This window comes from Pezoporus occidentalis, unplaced genomic scaffold (assembly GCF_034315485.1).
Source record: "Pezoporus occidentalis ecotype Australia unplaced genomic scaffold, CSIRO_AGI_Poc_V1 ctg160, whole genome shotgun sequence".
Classification (NCBI taxonomy): domain Eukaryota; kingdom Metazoa; phylum Chordata; class Aves; order Psittaciformes; family Psittacidae; genus Pezoporus; species Pezoporus occidentalis.
In genome coordinates this window covers 1,922,742-1,939,512 of record NW_026913426.1, presented here as the reverse complement: position 1 = coordinate 1,939,512, position 16,771 = coordinate 1,922,742, and the positions used below count along the sequence as shown (strand labels likewise).

At 40.4% G+C, this 16,771-nt stretch overlaps 1 protein-coding gene across 3 annotated transcripts; it reads left to right on the top strand.

Annotated features, from left to right (window-relative positions):
• Nucleotides 1-115: 115 nt before the first annotated feature.
• Nucleotides 116-16,745, top strand: DGKE (diacylglycerol kinase epsilon). 3 transcript variants are annotated; one of them, XR_009963594.1, is made up of 13 exons: nucleotides 116-811; nucleotides 2,281-2,440; nucleotides 2,933-3,052; nucleotides 3,968-4,111; nucleotides 6,371-6,528; nucleotides 6,825-6,876; nucleotides 7,027-7,140; nucleotides 7,624-7,695; nucleotides 8,207-8,334; nucleotides 9,348-9,459; nucleotides 13,768-13,957; nucleotides 15,775-16,578; nucleotides 16,612-16,745. XR_009963594.1 is itself a non-coding variant. In XM_062612652.1 (11 exons), exons 1-11 carry the CDS (start codon nucleotides 357-359, stop codon nucleotides 13,882-13,884), a joined length of 1,632 nt encoding a protein of 543 aa, XP_062468636.1. In that variant the 5' UTR covers nucleotides 116-356; the 3' UTR covers nucleotides 13,885-14,267. The 3 variants fall into 3 exon arrangements, 2 of the variants coding, with proteins under 2 accessions (XP_062468636.1, XP_062468635.1); XM_062612652.1 differs by lacking the exons at nucleotides 15,775-16,578; nucleotides 16,612-16,745 and having other exon boundaries at nucleotides 13,768-14,267; XM_062612651.1 differs by lacking the exons at nucleotides 13,768-13,957; nucleotides 15,775-16,578; nucleotides 16,612-16,745 and adding an exon at nucleotides 9,599-9,883 and having other exon boundaries at nucleotides 117-811.
• Nucleotides 16,746-16,771: the final 26 nt, after the last annotated feature.

Genomic DNA, 16,771 nt, shown 5'->3' with positions numbered 1-16,771 from the left:
CGTTACCCCGAACCCCCGCAGAGGGGCCGTGGTGGCCGTGGTGCGTTCGGGGCAGCCGGGGCCCTGCGGCGGCTCCCTCCTGGCGGGCGGGAGGCGGCTGTTGCCGGCCGGCACTGTGCTGGGCCCGGGCGGGCGGCGGGTGGTGCCCCGCGCAGCCGGCGGGCACCGGCATCCTGTGGCGGGTAGGTCGGGTGGCCCCTCGTGGGGCAACGAGGTGCTTGGCCCTAGTAGGGGTTAAAACATGTTTGATGAGGCTGCGCGTTGGCTTCTTGGACTAGGGGCCCGTTGCCGGGCTGGCCCTGCCGTCTGCCCGAGTGCTGTGAGGGGTTAGGCCGGCGAGGCTGAGCTGCCGAGGGATGGAAGGGACGGGGAGCAGGAGCAGCGCTGCCTCCTCGGTCGTCACAGACAACAGTTTGGTGTTCTGGACTCTGTGCTCCGTGCTCCTGCCGGTGCTCATCACCCTGTGGTGCAGCTTCCAGCGGTCCCGGCGGCAGATGTTAATCCGAGATATCTTTCGGAAGAGCAAGCATGACTGGCACTACACAGACCTCTTCGGGCAGCCCTCCTACTGCTGCGTGTGTGCTCAGCACATCCTCCAGGGCGCTTTCTGCAACTGCTGCGGCCTGCGTGTCAGCGAAGGCTGCCTCAAGAAGGCTGACCAGCTCTTTCACTGCAAGGAGATTATGATGAGCAACAGCGGAGCCCGCAGCTCCATGCTACACCACTGGATCAGAGGCAACGTCCCGCTCTGCAGCTGCTGTATGGTCTGCAGACAGCAGTGTGGCACACAGCCCAAGCTCTGCGACTACAGGTACTGCAGGGGGATTTGACTTCGTATGAGTAAGTACGATGCCATATCTGTAGGGTGATTGGAGCATGTTACCCCGAAGGGGGTCCTGCAAGAGTCAGGTGTAAAACCCTGTTAAACAAACAACTTCAAAGAACCTAAAATTAAAATGCCTGCTTGTGGGTAGTTGGAATCAAAGATTAAGAGTGTGGCATTATATCTCCTGTCTGCTTGCTCTCTTAATTGCATTACTCAGACTGGTGTGCTGTCTACCCTATAATTACATTTAAATGGCTATCTGTGTCCAGGAGAGTGTGTATTTTAGGGGATGACCTGAAGAAGGTTCTAACGCCCTTGTCATTTGTGTAGTGGGTATCTGCTCAGTCTAACCAGAACAACCATCTTAAAGCTACTGAAGTTCATTTCTAAGGATACTCCAAAAGAAAGACAATGGGAAATTTTAAGAGCTTCTGTAATAGAATCTGTTGTTAAAGTTTGTGGTGAGAGTGTTAAAAAATGCAAGGAGCCATTAATGGGCTTGCAGAGTTGTCAGCATGACACATACAGGCATGTTATGCCAAAATACAGTGCTAGTGATCTAGGTCCTAGGTACAGCGTGTTACTTCAGCCTTCTCGAAAGATGTCATCTTTCCATTATATATTCTGCCAGCTTTTGCGTTGCATCTGTGTAATGCTGTCAGATTGCTTGGTAAGTAAGCAGAAAATGAGCACACTATTGGAAACAAAACCTTGAGAGTGTGCATAGCAGAGGAGGGAAGGAGAGGGGTTTGAAGGCGAAGTGGGACGGAAAGAAGTCACAGTACAGGGTATGTATCATTGTACTCTGGTGTGCTGGATTAGTCAGGAGGACTCCAAAAATAGCTTTCACAGCTGCTTAAACCAAGGCTTTGGATGTAGCAAATGAAGATTAACATTCTGCAGAGGCTGGTGGTAGATATTGCAGCATTTCCTCTTGTTCTGGCCCGTTTTCCAGGACAGCTTTTAGAATGCGTAAAAAGCAGAGCAGTTTTGCGTAGCAAAATCCCAGCAGCCTTATACCCCACTGTGTAACCTTTTAGGTTTCAGACTTAAAGGGTTATTCTACATCTTACAAAATTTATTAATGAATGTTACTTGTAACATCTAGTGTTTCGTCTGTGCTCTTTAAGGATGGATAGAGTTCAGTTTCTCTTTCAGTGTGACTGTTAGTATTGCAGACAATGCAGAAGGATGTTTATAGAATTAAAAAGAATAGAGTTAATTTTAAACTATTGGGTTTGGGTTTTTTTCCTCAGAATTCAAATGCTTTTCTAAACTTGCAAGCACAATGGCCTACTTATGTCAGTTTCTGTAGCCAGTGTGTTTAAAATACTACTTACAGTGGTGCATGTAAACAAGCCCTCTCAGAGTTAGGGTATCTAAAATAAATGAGCAATATTGATGTGCCTGTTGTTTGAGGATTTCTTTTCCATGGCTTTTGGTCTTTATTCCAGATGTGTGTGGTGCCAGTACACTGTCCATGATGAATGCATGGTGGATTATTTAAAGACACAGAAGTGTACATTTGGAGAATTCAGAGACTTAATTATCCCACCATACTATTTGTCTACAATCAACCAGATGCGTAAAGAGAAAAGAACTGATTATGAAAAGGTAATGGTCTGCTGCTGCTTGGGTTTTAATATATTTTTTTAAGAACCCCTGACAAGCAGAAAAACCCCTACGCACATCAAAATTTGAACTCAGAACATTGTCAGGTTAATCACTCTGAGGTGAATGAATGTTTCAATACCTATGAAGTACTTGCAGTGTTAATTCTGAAGTGTCTTGTCACTTTACTAACATGGTAGTTGGAGCATGAACATACATTTGGATTTTTTTACTCAAAAAAACCACTGAGATTTAGGTACCTTACTTGCATGTTTTGTGATTTTTCTGCTACTGGGTTCCTAACATTGTAGTATTTGTTGTCCTAGGCACTGCAGAACAGAGATCTTCAACCTTTATGTTTCTGTTTTGACTGCCTCAGGCTAATTGGTAACTTCCTCATTTCCGAACTTGCAGGGGACAGGTTTTGGAGCAAGGCTGTAAACGTTTCCAAATGTGCTGTGGTTTTGTGTCCGACTGACTTCTACCCTTTTGCAGGTAGCACCTTACTGCAGGAAACACTGGATGCCAGTAATTGTACTGGCCAATACTCGCAGTGGAAACAACATGGGTGAAACTTTACTAGGAGAATTTAAAATTCTGCTGAACCCTGTTCAGGTATTTACAGTGAAAAGCCACTATAATAAAACAAGAAGTTTAAAGTAGAACATGGCTTTGCTTACACAATGGTAGTAGGATCTTATGGAGGATCAGTAAAGGAAACAAGTTCATGCAGTTTGTTCTTTTAGAGCAAACAGCTTTATAAGAGAGAAACCAAAAGTGCAGAGGCTCCTCCCACCCCCAGTTTGTTACGGTTCTAGTGCCAGCCGAGGTTTTTATTTCTAGTAATAGATGCAGTAATTCTGTTAATGATGAGTGTTTGGCTCTTGAAACTATGTGCAATTGTTAGAAAATGAAACTTTCAGATCTTCTTAATTTGAAACCTCTATTTGTTTAAATCCTCACTTGTGCAAGTGTCAGTGTTTACAGTTGCTGCTTTGTGTTGTTGCTTTCCTTTAAAATCCACGGGGATGGACCAGGATGTTGACGTAAGGCAGTTAGTTGTTCCTTGGATTTCCTGGCTGCACCTTAAGACTCTTGCTTTGAAGTTCAAAACGCAGCCTTGGAATACAGGCTAGTAGAAATCACTATGTGTGTGTGTGTTTAAGTGCATTCCAATCAGGCTTTAAAGAATAAACCTCTTTGTGTGATGGGTATTTAAAAATAACCTTTATCTGAAGTCTCTCATCTCTACAGAATTCATCATAATGCCTCTAGATAGAGACTTTCCCTAGGACACTGTCAGCTCAGTTTATCAATGGCATTTATTCCCAGTGAAGCAGCTGGAGGTGTCTTGTGAATTCAGGGAACCAAATCCTGCTCATAGAAGTCAAGACAGCTCATAACGTAATATTGTAAATGTAGAATCTTTGTTTTGCATGAGAATGAGCTTTCTGAAGTTGTTTATCTGCAAGGCAAATTGTGAGTCGTGTTCTGTGAACTCAGGGAACTCCTCATTTTCCTCTCTTCTAGGTTTTTGATCTAAGCAAAATCACACCTGCTAAAGCACTCCAACTTTGTACCTTGCTGCCTTGCAACGCTGTCAGGGTTCTTGTCTGTGGTGGGGATGGCACAGTAGGCTGGGTCCTGGATGCCATTGATGAAATGAAGATAAAGGTATCGTGGTTTAAGTTAAAAGATGTTTTATGGAGAAATGAGTTTTGGAGCTGCTGAACTGCTGCACCTGATCTCTTAACCTGCATTTATTGTTTTCATTTTACTGAATAAGCCTAGAGAGAAATATTTGCAAAATTGCTTATTCATACCATTTCCCTGGTAGTTTAGGAAAAATGTGAAAGCTTTATGTTTTAAATGATATTTCAAGTTGTTCTTTTCTGTAAAAGACGAAAAGAACAAGCTGCAGAATATTTTATGTGTTGTTCTTTCCTCTTTGTCTGAACGGATTTGCTGTAAATGGCATTGCTGCTAATGTGCTCTGACTAGTCATTTCTCCCAGTGCGCTCAAGCTCGTATAATAACCTCATAATGTTGCTGGCTACACTGGTTATATTGCCAGTGCATGAATGAGTGCAGTCATTTGCTTCTGCTCCTTATCATATATTCTAAAGAGCCTGTCAGAGCTGTCAGTCCGCAGCCTACTGTAGCCTGTGCTGACACCAAGCAGAGAAGGAAAATTAAGCTGTATGTTTACTGTTGCTTTGAAATGGAAGATATTGCAGTTTACAGGGCTACTTAGAACTGTTGAGAAAATAAAAAATGAAGAATTATTAGGGCTTTAGTGCTTTACCTATAAACGTTTTCTCCAGTAATAAAAGTAAGAAAGTTTCTCCGCTTATATAAATGTCGATTTTGTTGTTGGTCTGGGGCATTTTGTTGTGGCTTTTCTGTTAATACAAGAAATGTTTTAGTTGAAGGCCATTATTACTACCTTGTGCATAGTCAAACTGAGCTTATATCAGGACTTTTATGTACTGATAAAGTATAAATGCAACAAAGCATAACTGTAAAGGTTAATGAATGTGAGTATATGGTTACTTGATCTTAAGCACCTGATATATTGTCCCTCAGAGCCAACATAGTTGATTAAATCTGTGTTCTTTTTTGTTTCCAAGTATTCAAAGTGAGTCATTGGAGTTAGATAAATACTGATGAGATTATCCACAAAACCTTTTTATTATCAGCAATAGTTCATTTGCTCCCTTCGTTTATCTTGACTTTCAAACACAGGTTATCTAGCTGATAACTCCTTGAAAAAACAGAAACCATAATGCCACTTATTGCAAGTACTTTTCGCAGCTGAATTTCAAAGGCCATAATAAATCTGAAATAACTCTTTATCCTTCTATGGTAAAGAGAGCAAAAACCTTCGCTGAGGTGGCCATTCTGAATGCCTGCTGCTGTCACTTCCCCTCTGATCTGCAGAGGTGATTATCCTCTGCTCCATCTGCTGATGACAGTTGGATCTGTGTGTGCATGTGGCATCCCTGAAACTTAAGATACTGACTTTCCTTCTTTGAGTATGTGAATTTCTGTCCATGGCTGAATACTCTAGCGTTACATGCATCTGCTGGTTCAGACCTAACCTCACTGTAGTCTTTCAAGAGCATTTCAGTTTCTTGTGATGGTTCACAGCCATATGTTATGTCTCTCTTAGTGTTCATATCACTTCTCAGAGTTACAGAATCCCATAATCGTTTGGGTTGGAAGGGACCTTAAAACTCATCCAGTTCCAACCGCCTGCCGTGGGCAGGGACACCTTCCACTAGAGCAGGTTGCTCTAAGGCCCATCCAGCCTTGCTTTGAATGTTCCCAGGCTTGGGGCAGCCACAGCTTCTCTGGGCACCCTGTGCCAGTGTCTCAGCACCCTCACAGGGAAGAACTTCTGCCTGAGAGCTGATCTCAATCTCCCCTCTGGCAGGTTAAAGCCATTCCCCTTGTCCTGTCCCTACAGGCCCTTGTAAAAAGTCCCTCTCATGTATCTGGAACAATCTATTGTTGCTTATGTGCAGTAATAGTGTTAGTAACTTACTGTGGCTACAGCAAGTCAACAGCAGCAAGTCAGGAAATCAGGTGCCAAGTTCAGAGCTCCTCTTCTAGATCTAAAGCATCATCTTTGTGAAGGAATATTCTGTTCAGTATTAATAGCACATTGTTTCCATATTGTGTTTGTATTCTCTCTAAAATGTTTTAACATTTCTCTTCTAAAATGTTTCAACATTTCCTTCTTCTGCATTATCTCTACAAAAAGTACCTAAATGTGCCATCTGCTATTACTGCTACCAGCTCTATTGCTCTGCACTATGTAACAACCTGCTGTGAAGATTAATGTTATTTACCTAACCTGAACATTTGGGGATAAAAGGGAGAAAATGAATGCTGAAGGAGGAGCTAATATGCAGTGGTTTTGTATCCTAGGGGCAAGAACGTTATATTCCACAAGTTGCAATTTTACCTCTGGGAACAGGTAATGACCTGTCTAATACACTGGGCTGGGGTGCAGGTTATGCTGGAGAAGTCCCTGTAGAGCAAATCTTACAAAATGTCATGGAGGCAGATGGAATCAAACTAGACAGGTAAGTAACAGTGGCAAGATAAGTTCTATAGAACCAAATACTACTATAGCTCTGCTGATACCCAGTTGCAGCAGTATATGTAAAGAAACACAAGTATTGCTGGAGGGAACTGCAAAATAACTGAGGTCCAAAGTTAGTCTGGCTTTAGTTGTTCTACAAGGCTTAACTTTTTTGTAATTTAACTAAATTTGAATCTTTTGATTTGATCCCAGTATAGATATGACATTTGTAACTACAGCTTTGATGTTAAGCAAGAACAGTCTGTCATGGGTCTAAGTAATGCTGTTGTTTTTCAGGTGGAAGGTTCAAGTAACAAACAAAGGATACTACAACTTAAGGAAACCAAAGGTATGGTTTGCAAGTATAAATATAGATTCTGTGGAATGCCTGGGTGTTTATACTGATTTTTCTGGTTACCCATTTTCCATTAAACACTGTGACTTTTAAATCCTGATAATGATATTTAATAAGACCATAACTACAAGTTCTGTTTTACAGGTATTCACAATGAACAACTACTTCTCTATAGGACCTGATGCTCTCATGGCTTTAAATTTTCATGCTCATCGTGAGAAGACTCCCTCTCTGTTTTCCAGCAGAATTATTAACAAGGTCTGTTTGATGAAGTGACATTTTTCTCCTTGTAGTTGTTAACTTAAGGCTATTTTTTGCTTTACATTGCTTTACTCCCATACTTCCTTTCATGCCATTTTAAGAGTCTGAGCTCACTTTTCTTGGGGAGGAGATTCCATGGGTAAAACATACTTCTAGCCCACTCACAAGTGTTCTCTCTTGCCTCTGCTTTCTTGCTTATGGAATGTACTGTTCAATTTTTGTTTAGAATGTCTCATTTGCTCAGAAATTTAATGGATTAAAGACATTGCCTATTTCCTTTTAATGTGGAAAGCAAGTTTCTTATGTAAGTTGTAGCCTCTCTCATGAAGAGTACTTAGTTGAACGATGTGCAAATATGTTATGTATTAATATTAGATAAGGTTTGCAGAATAACAACTACGCATGAATATTTCATATTCTTGATATGATTTGTCTTTTTCTAACAGTGTTTTCTCCCTGTTTTGGGGTATTTTTTTACAGGCAGTTTATTTTTTCTATGGAACCAAAGACTGCTTAGTACAAGAATGTAAAGATCTTAACAAAAAGGTTGAGGTAAGTTTTTTAACTTGCTTATCCTCTGGACGATTGGTGAAGTGTCAGAACTTTCCTTGTGAAAGAAAAAGGGGAAAGCTTTGCAGCTTATATCTGTATTATACTTGTGTGAGAATGGCTTTGGACTTGGAGTATTTTTCCAGATAGACAGAACACTGACGTATCTCATGGAATTCATGAGCTTACTGAAAATCCCTATTTATTTTCTGACCTTGTCTCAGTTCCGTGAGTTCAGGTACTGACACTCAGATAAAATTTGCCTTACACCAGAGATTTACGTAAGTGAGAGCTCCTTTTTCTGTTCTCTGTTAACAGAAATCTGTTAAAGCTTAGGATATCTTGTGAAATCAGAAGTCTTTTTTTTTAAAGTATGAGAAGAAAACATGTTCTATTTGTACAGGGCCAGTTTTTCTTCAAGTGGAAGCCTCTTAGATGCATAAAGAGAATAACCAGCTTATATTGAAGTACTGAATTTGATCCACAATAATAAACTTCTGTTTGTCTTTTAAAGCTAGAGTTGGATGGTGAGAGAATCGAGTTGCCCAATTTGGAAGGCATCATTGTCCTGAATATTGGATACTGGGGAGGTGGCTGCAGGCTCTGGGAAGGAGTGGGTGATGAACCTTACCCCTTGGCAAGGTAAGTGCATCTTCTTATTTTTGCCTTTAATAGCTCTTCTAGTGCAAGCAGTTCTCTCTCCTAGGCTGTGCTTATGTAGTCAGACTTGTCTGAAAGTCAGAGGGATTCCTTGTGGCAGCAGGTTATCTAGGATTTATTATTTTCTTCATGTTAGAGATTTGGCCTAAGTGCGTCCCACACGTGAAGGTGTTTTTTAAGACCACCTCATGATTAAGCAATAACATTGAAGAGGCTATTGAAATAAAGATAGCCTTCAAAAAGTAGCAGTTATATCCATTTGAGAATGTGAAAGAACATGTCTTAATAGAGGTTGAAATATAAAGTAAAAATGAAGCAGGCCAAAAATTTGACTGCCATGCTTGAGTAAGTTGGCTGGAGCAATACTATAAAGGGGAAAAGCTGAGCACATTAGTTATTCCCTCTTGTACTTCCTTCTTCAGAAGCCATATATAAATATAATTCAGTTTGGTTACAAGACTTATCACATAACCATTAGGGTTGTCAGGGACCTCTGGAGATCATCCAGTCCAACCTCCCTGCCAAGGCAAGGCCTCCTAGAGCACATTACACATGTCCATGTGGATTTTGAATGTCTCCAGAGAGGGAGAGAGGGAGACTCCATGATCCTGGATTTCTAAAAAATATCTGGGCAAGGTGCTTTACCAAAATCTAAAGAATTAGGCCATTAGCAGCTTTTCCTGTAGAATAATAACTGGATGAAAAGACAGAAAATTGTACACATTTATGGAAGAGAAATCCACTGTGGGCCTTAAATGTGCACGATGGGGCTTAAGTCATACATCTATAGTTTCCAGAAGTTAGATGGAGTGTACCAGCTGATGTATTGCTCCATACCTGTTTCTGTATGACTTCCCTTGCTGCTCAGTGAGATTTTGTCAGTGCTGGCCAGCACAAATAGACAGTTTAAACATATAAAGGACTGTGTAATATTTGGACAGGTATTCTAGGGCTCATAAGCATCAGTAAAAAGAGTCTCCTTTCTCAATTCATAGACACGATGATGGACTTCTGGAGGTTGTTGGTGTTCATGGTTCTTTTCACTGTGCCCAGATTCAGGTGAAGCTAGCAAATCCTGTTCGCCTGGGGCAGGCACATACAGTGAGGGTAAGTGGTGATGATGAACCTGTTTCCCTTAACTTACTATTTTTTAATACACAGTATCAGCATGTTGTTGTTGTTGTAAAAGGGATCTCCAGAGCTCCTCTGAACCACTGTGATTGTGTGTTCTTCTATTTAATACTAGCTGATCTTGAAGAGTTCAAAGATGCCGATGCAGGTGGATGGAGAGCCATGGGCTCAGGGGCCCTGCACTGTTACCATAACTCATAAGACACATGCACTGATGCTGTATCCCGTGGGTGAACAAACAGATGATGATACTTCCAGCAGTTCTGAGGAAGACTACATGAGAGAACCAACGGATGAAGATACATAGATTTTGTGGAACTGAACAATACAGCAATGAACTTCAGCTCCTTTAAAAACACTGAGAACACCTAATTTAGATTGAAGTTTGTGTCCTAAGGTTCATACCTGTGAATGAACTTGTGCTGAGGAAGAAGCCATGCTTTTACATTCATGAAAACGTCCACAGCTGAATGACCACAACTGTTTTGCCTTTTAGATTGGTGATAATGCCTAGCCTTTCTAGCTGGAGGAGTTAGTTACACTAATGGCAGGAAAGAGACAGATACCTCAGCCCTCCCTTGCTGCGGAATCAGATCTTCTGCTCATACAGTCTAGTGTGCAGAATGTTTGATACCCTTGGAAAGGGGAACAGCTGGAGTTTGGCCTGTTCCACCTGCCCTTTTCCCCAGAACAGAAAATCAGACCGAGTAGGGTGTGAGCTGGTTTTCTGACAGCAGCCAGCTCCTGGCTGCCATTTCTTCTTGGGAGCAACACAAACACCTTTTCATGCACCTGCTTGTGCAGGGTGTATCTAATAGGCTTGACTGGGAGAGCAGAGGATCTGGGAGCTCTGGGGAAGGTGGTTAGCAAGAAAGATGCTTTTGGACCGAAGGTTTCTGGAAGTGTTGTGTTAGCAAATGACCTTTTTCTGTGGTTTTATAAGCCATAGATAGATAGAATACTCCTGAGGTCCCAAGTAGCCAAGGTACAACTTCAAAATAATTGTACCATGACTTGCACTGAATGATCCTGTGACTGACTCTGCTTCAGTTCAGTGAAAAACTAATTATAGTTCTTGTAAATAGCAACGTCGTAGTTCTTGAGGGAAAACTTGGACAAAGGAGATGTCTCTTTTTAGCTGTTTGGAGGAGGGGTTTAGGGAAACAATGATTGGCAAATGTGTGTGTTGGTCATCTTGGGTTTCTTAAAGATCTTGCTTCATGATCACTTGAAAATGATCAGTAGCAAGCCAGTCTGTTAACTGTTTCAATTTAAGTGTGGCAGTTAAGAGCTAAGTTTGCAGAAGTTAGCAGGTTCTGGTGTTCACGTGTATAATTTGATTGGAGGAAAAAGCATGGAAGCATTTGTCTCCTGGCTGGCTCTTAGGAGGGTCAGAGTTACCATGTTGGACCTGAAACTTCATTTCCCATATGAATATATAGCTAGAAAAAGATTGATAGTACACGTTAAGAACACATACAACAATACGTGGAAACTGTCAGTTTGGTGTATCTGAAGCTTCTCAGGTTAAAAGCTTCTCAGGTGAACACATCTTCATGGTTAACAGAAGTAAAAACCTGCTTCCTTTTTTCTTTTCTGTTGTAGGTATTTTAAGCCTGCAGCAGGTGAGAGCTATGAGCTGAGGTTTAAACTTTGTCTCTAAGTAATTCAGTTGAGTCCAGTTGAGTTACTGAAGGTGATCTTCCAAGTAGGAAGAGAATTTATGCTGAATGTATACTGTTATAAGCCAAGATAGTAACAGAAGATGAGAGCTTTGGTCTAAACTTTGAATGTTGCTGCTTTTGTCAGAACTCCTCCATTATTTTGGTGGTTGTGTCTTTTTTTCCTCCCCCTTTTTTCCTTCTCCTAAATGAAAGTGATACCATTGGGTAAAGTAAGCTGTGTTTCTAGGTTTTGTAAACTGAAACTGTTTTTCAGCAATTGTAAAATGACATTTGCATTAATGGTGAATGAACTATTTATATTTTAAAATAATTTATTGAAACCTTGGCAAAGTCAGTATTTTTAAAACCTTCAGTTGTAATCCTCTTTGGAGAGCATTTTTAACTTGATGGTATTTGTTGTAGAAAGTGTATGTACTAGATCTTAAATACTACTGATTGTCAGTGAATTTATAGCTGTCTGAAAATGTGATTAGAGTGTAATGCACTGTAAAGCAGAAGCCATGTGTAAATTCCACATTCATTAGCTTTATACACCTCAACTTAATTATTGTATGTAAATATGGAGAACAAATGAATAGTAAAAACTGTAAAAAGCATTTAAAATACCCAAAAGTATACTATGTTAGGGAAATCCACTACCCCCCTTTTTTAGTTACGAGCTTCAATTTGTATTAGCTACAAAGATCTCACTAGCTAAGTTATTATTTTTATATATATAACCATCGTCATCCTTACAATAGTGAAGTTCTGTGCTATGGTTCTTACCTGTTGTTTACAAGCAAATGCCACGTCTCTGGAAAAGCAGGGTATATGCTATGAAAGGCAGTATTTTCTCAAGGGAAATGACATCACTGGCTACTTAGTCTCAGCTCTTCATAATCAGTTTAAAGAGTTACCTGAAGTTGATCAGGTGATTGTGCAAATTGTTTTATAGCCTAAGAACCTTTAACTGCTCAGAAACTTCACTCTTTGGACTCCTGGCATCTAGAAGAAAAATAATTGATGCCAAGACTTTGAAAGTCCCCTTTTTGTGCAGCAGGTGAGCTGGGTTCTCCATTTGTGCTTTGCCCAAGTGGGGACCAGTGATGTACTAAGTTTGTGCAGGCAGGATCCTCCCAGTTACTCAAAAGGTGTGAAATCCCCTTTGGGAAGTGGAAATCCGGCCTTCCTTTTGGAGAAACAAAGGAGAAGTGAAAGTAGCATCTAATTGGGCATTTGGGAAAACCCTGGTAAATGGCCCTGTTGTATGAGACATCATCCCGTTCTTGCATGTGGAAGAAGCTTGTGTTTCACAAGCTGCAAATGACAGGTAGCAAATGTAGCCATTGTAAGCATGGGGGAAGCCTCTTGTAAATTGTATTTGTGTTATGGAGAATGTTCTGTAAGGTTGAAGTGTCCAGTTCCCAATCACACATGGGATCATCTATCTGGTGTAACTGTCTGTAGCCATCCTATGCATGACCAAAAGTTGTTTTTAAACATACAATGTTAGCACTAGAATCTCTTGGGAAGTCCTGCTGTTTCCAGCATGCTGTCCTTGGATTTCTATGTATCCTCCTTTCCAGGATGTTCCAAATTGGGTTGAAGCCTGGTTTGAGTTAGTTTTATGGCACTGTTTTGAAGTCCGACTGCAGGCAGTAAATGTCAGCAATGGGCTTCCAGATTCTAATGCTAGCATAAATGCACTGTTCTAATTTGTATATAGCTATAGCTGCTTGATGTTGTCATGTTGTGATTATAAACCTGTTACATGCGTTTTTAACATGGTAGCTGCAAAAAGCCCCAGAGCACATAGCTATTCTGTAGCTCTTGTGAAAAGGAATTGGAAACCTGAAAACACTGCAGTACGTTCTCTGTCCAGGAGAGGGTACTCTGCAGCTGGGTCCCGTGCCCTGCCCTGAGGAATTTTTCCTGACCTTGTTGATGCTTAACGTTGGAAAAATACCAAAAGCAATGTTTCAGAAAGACAAGTCATGAATAGTTCCCTCTGGCAGTCTTCACTCGGATATACCCTTATGTAAACTGTGCCGGTGTGTAACAGCCATCAATGTCAAGCACTCAAAAGTGAATTCCCAAAGTTTTACTGCCGCTTACACTAGCTTAACTGTGCACAGTTTCTTGTTGTAGGCTCTGTTTTACTTTGTGTTTTCAATTCAGCCGTTCATAGCAGGGTTAAACTGTTTCAAATGCCACCAGCATTTTGTGTCTTTCTCCATGGCTGGACTCCTTAGAAAGGCGTATGAAGTCCAAACTTGCATTCTTCATCTTCAGAAACAGCTGAGGAAGTGAGTAGCATACACTTAGGTAATGTTTTTTCTATGTATGTCTATTGTTTTGGTGTTTAAAGCAGGTTAGAGTAGTGCTTAGAGCATACTTTTAACAGCACTTTGCAATTATTGCAGTTATTAATATAGTCTTGTGTTTTCTACTGCAGTTGCAATATTGCTGTTTCAAATTAATGTGGAATTTGTTCAAACTTGAATATTTTTCTCAGCTGTTATGAATTGCATTTCATGTTCATAATGTGAGAACTATATAGCGTAATTTATGCACTTGATACTCTTTTTGTATGTTCACTTTCGATGTTGCCCCTTCATAGGGTTTTTTATTCCAGGTCTTGCTTTTCTTAAGCACTAACTTGAAACATCATTTACTTTGGTTAGAAGCTTTAAGTAATTGCTCTCAGAAAACAGACTGGAGATTCTTCTGGTTGTAAAAGAAAATGCTGCCTACCTTGTTTGAGCACCCTTGGAGAAAGACATCCTGTTGAGGCAATGCTTATAGCAAAAGTAAGTTAAAAGTTTCTTCTGTATAACTTCAGCTAATGCAGATTGAGAATACATTTTGCCCATACGTTTTGCTTGCTAGTGTTTACAGCTCCTCAGTAAGTACTTTTTTTCCCTCAGTCATTGAATTACTCACTTTATGCTGACTCACTTTCAGCTAAAAATGTCATTTGAGACAATATCAAAAGCTCCCATTAAATCGGGATAGTGAGTTTCTCTTCTATCCAGTTTATTCCTCATGCCAGATAGCTTGTCAGAAAGGAGCATTGGAATGGCTTCACACAGCTTATTCTTAGCCCAGCAACCCACTTGTTGGGCTGGAAGATGTCAGAAAGGTCTCCAAAGGCTCCCAGACACCTGACCTATTCTGAATGTCCAGTTTTTGCTCTTTGCTGCTGGGGAGGAACTTCCCCATTCCCCACAGGTTCTGAGAACTGATTGTTAAAGGTTCTGGTTTCAGTTTGGCCGGTTCCTTCTGGTTCTGTATTATGTTGCACTGAAGCTCACAGCTTTTATAGTGCATGTTACTGTATCTCACTGGTTTAAAAACCAAAAAACAAATAACAAACTTTAAGCACTGTACCTTAGCTGTGGACAGGATAATGGTATCATTGTTGTAGTAGTTAGCCTTTTCTACTCAGCAAGAAATGCTTTTTGGTAGAGTACCACTGTAACCTCATTGTTCTGTGGGTAAGTAGGACACTTAGGAATCTTTGCATGTGTTCTAACTGAAAAGCCTTTTTTGTTCTGTATTCCATACCAACTACTAGCAGTTTTCCTTTTTGAAAAGAAAAGAAGATTTGACCCTTCAGTTAGGAGTACACTAGGAGATCTTCTGGTTTAAAAATACTAGTACTTAACTCATCCTGTTGAATGTGGACCACTTATTTTAAAATGCTGACTTTTTTTTTCTGGTAAATTATAGCTGCTTTTTGAATATAGGAATGAGACAACAGAGACCACTTGTTCATTTAGTATATTGAGAGAATTTAGACATTCTCTATTTCACCTTCGTTTAGGCCACAGTTCTAAAAGCCCAGCATGATCACAGCTTTTTATCTCACCAAGAGTGCTGATTACACAGTTCAGGTTTTGGGCATCTCAGGGAGAGGCTTCTAGCTGGAGTAAAGCCACATGCCTTGACTAAACCTAGTGACATTACACAGACTTACATTAGCTGAAGATCCAGCCCTTAACTATTCAAAAGTATGAATGTAACCAAAATTTTGCTTTGTTTCCTGTGCTGTGTACCCTTACTGATGTAATTCACTTTTTGGCATTGTTTCATTTGCAACTTGCTTGTAGATTGCAGTGTGAAAATAGTTCTCTTTGTAAGAGTAAGTGGGAATTTACATTGTGAGCTTATTGCATTCTGTACCCAAAGTTTACATCCCTCAGAAGCCATTTTGTCTGCTACCAACCATTGTGATGTTTAGAGTAAGTACCTCCAGCCATCTCCTCTTTCTAGGATTTTTATAGTTAAACAGAAAGGATTTTTATTTTTGTAGCTTGTAACTTCAATCTGTATAGCAGTGACTTCTATTTAGTAATTAGTGGTCAGAGTACTGTAAAAATGTTCCTTTTAAGAGCTGTAACTTTAAATTAGTAATTACGCCTTGCAAGAAAATACCAGCATGTTAAGAGTTGGGAAGAAAAAAAAAGTATTCTTTAGCTTGGAACTACTGTGATGCTGTGACTTGTGATTTGTATTGAATGTGTTTATGCGTATGTTCTGAAGTTGCACTAAATGGGGAAAAAATGAGTTTAAAATGAGAAGTAGAATTTATAACACCTTAGGGGTTTTTTTTCAACTGATATAGGTGGCATTTTGGATTCAGTATTTCTTGGTTTTCCCACAAAACAGTAAGGTGGGAGTGATCAATGTGCTCCTGACAGAACAACCGTTTCCTTACAGTCCAGTTTGAGGTAGGTGTTATTTAGTGCCCAAACATAAGCTGAAGCTGTCCTTACCATTCCCACCTCTCTTCCCAGGAAACAGAATCTCAATGCAAACCTGACTGCTCACAGCAGTGAAGTGTGAGATTCTTTGCAAAGAAATAACGGCCAATGGCATATCGAAGCTTCAATATGTTTAAAGTCAACATTGATAATTCTTTTTCTTGACACCAGTGATGCTTTCAAATCCCAAATTGTTTCCCATTGTTTTTTAAAAGGCAGCAGGCTGAAATGAGAGGATAAGGAGGTATCACTGTAAAATTTATTAGTCATAAAAGCTGCACAGCATGTTCTTCATTTGCTGCGTAGGCACAGGAAGTGTGGTTGTGGAATGTCTTGTAAAAGCCTCTGCTCTGTTTGAACCCTCATTGACTTCATCCAGTGTTTCTGAAGTGGTTGATGATACATACCATTGCCCCCTGTAATTGTGACGTTTGCTCAAATCATTACATGTGGGTGATGTGTATTATTTGGGCCAGGTTCTGTCTGTGAGAAGCTGCAAATCCAGTGAAATCACAGAACTCCACCTGGTTCTCTGCTGGTACTCCCGACTTACACAGGTGAAACTGAAGAAAATTCATCTTCAGTCAGTTGTATCACGGCCTGTCTCTGTGACTTCAGCTCCCCAATGCTCTTCTGAGTAACATCTGCTCCATATTCTTCATAGAGTTTTGGTAACATCTGCTCCATCTTCTTCACAGAGTTTTGTAAATGCAGTTTTCTTCACAGCACTGACTTTGTTACTGAATTTCCTAATGCATCTTTTTGTTGTCTTGTTATTTCTACTGTATTTCTCTGTAGATTAAAGTGTGTGGATTAAAGTATTTAAACTCAATTTTTCTTGTTCCTCACTAAAAGCAA

Coding starts and splice junctions, on each gene's coding strand:
- DGKE (XM_062612651.1), top strand. CDS start 357: ATGGAAGGGACGGGGAGCAGGAGCAGCGCTGCCTCCTCGGTCGTCACA. Junction 812..2,280: donor CCCAAGCTCTGCGACTACAG/GTACTGCAGGGG, acceptor TCTTTATTCCAG/ATGTGTGTGGTGCCAGTACA. Junction 9,460..9,598: donor GGCAGGCACATACAGTGAGG/GTAAGTGGTGAT, acceptor ATTTAATACTAG/CTGATCTTGAAGAGTTCAAA.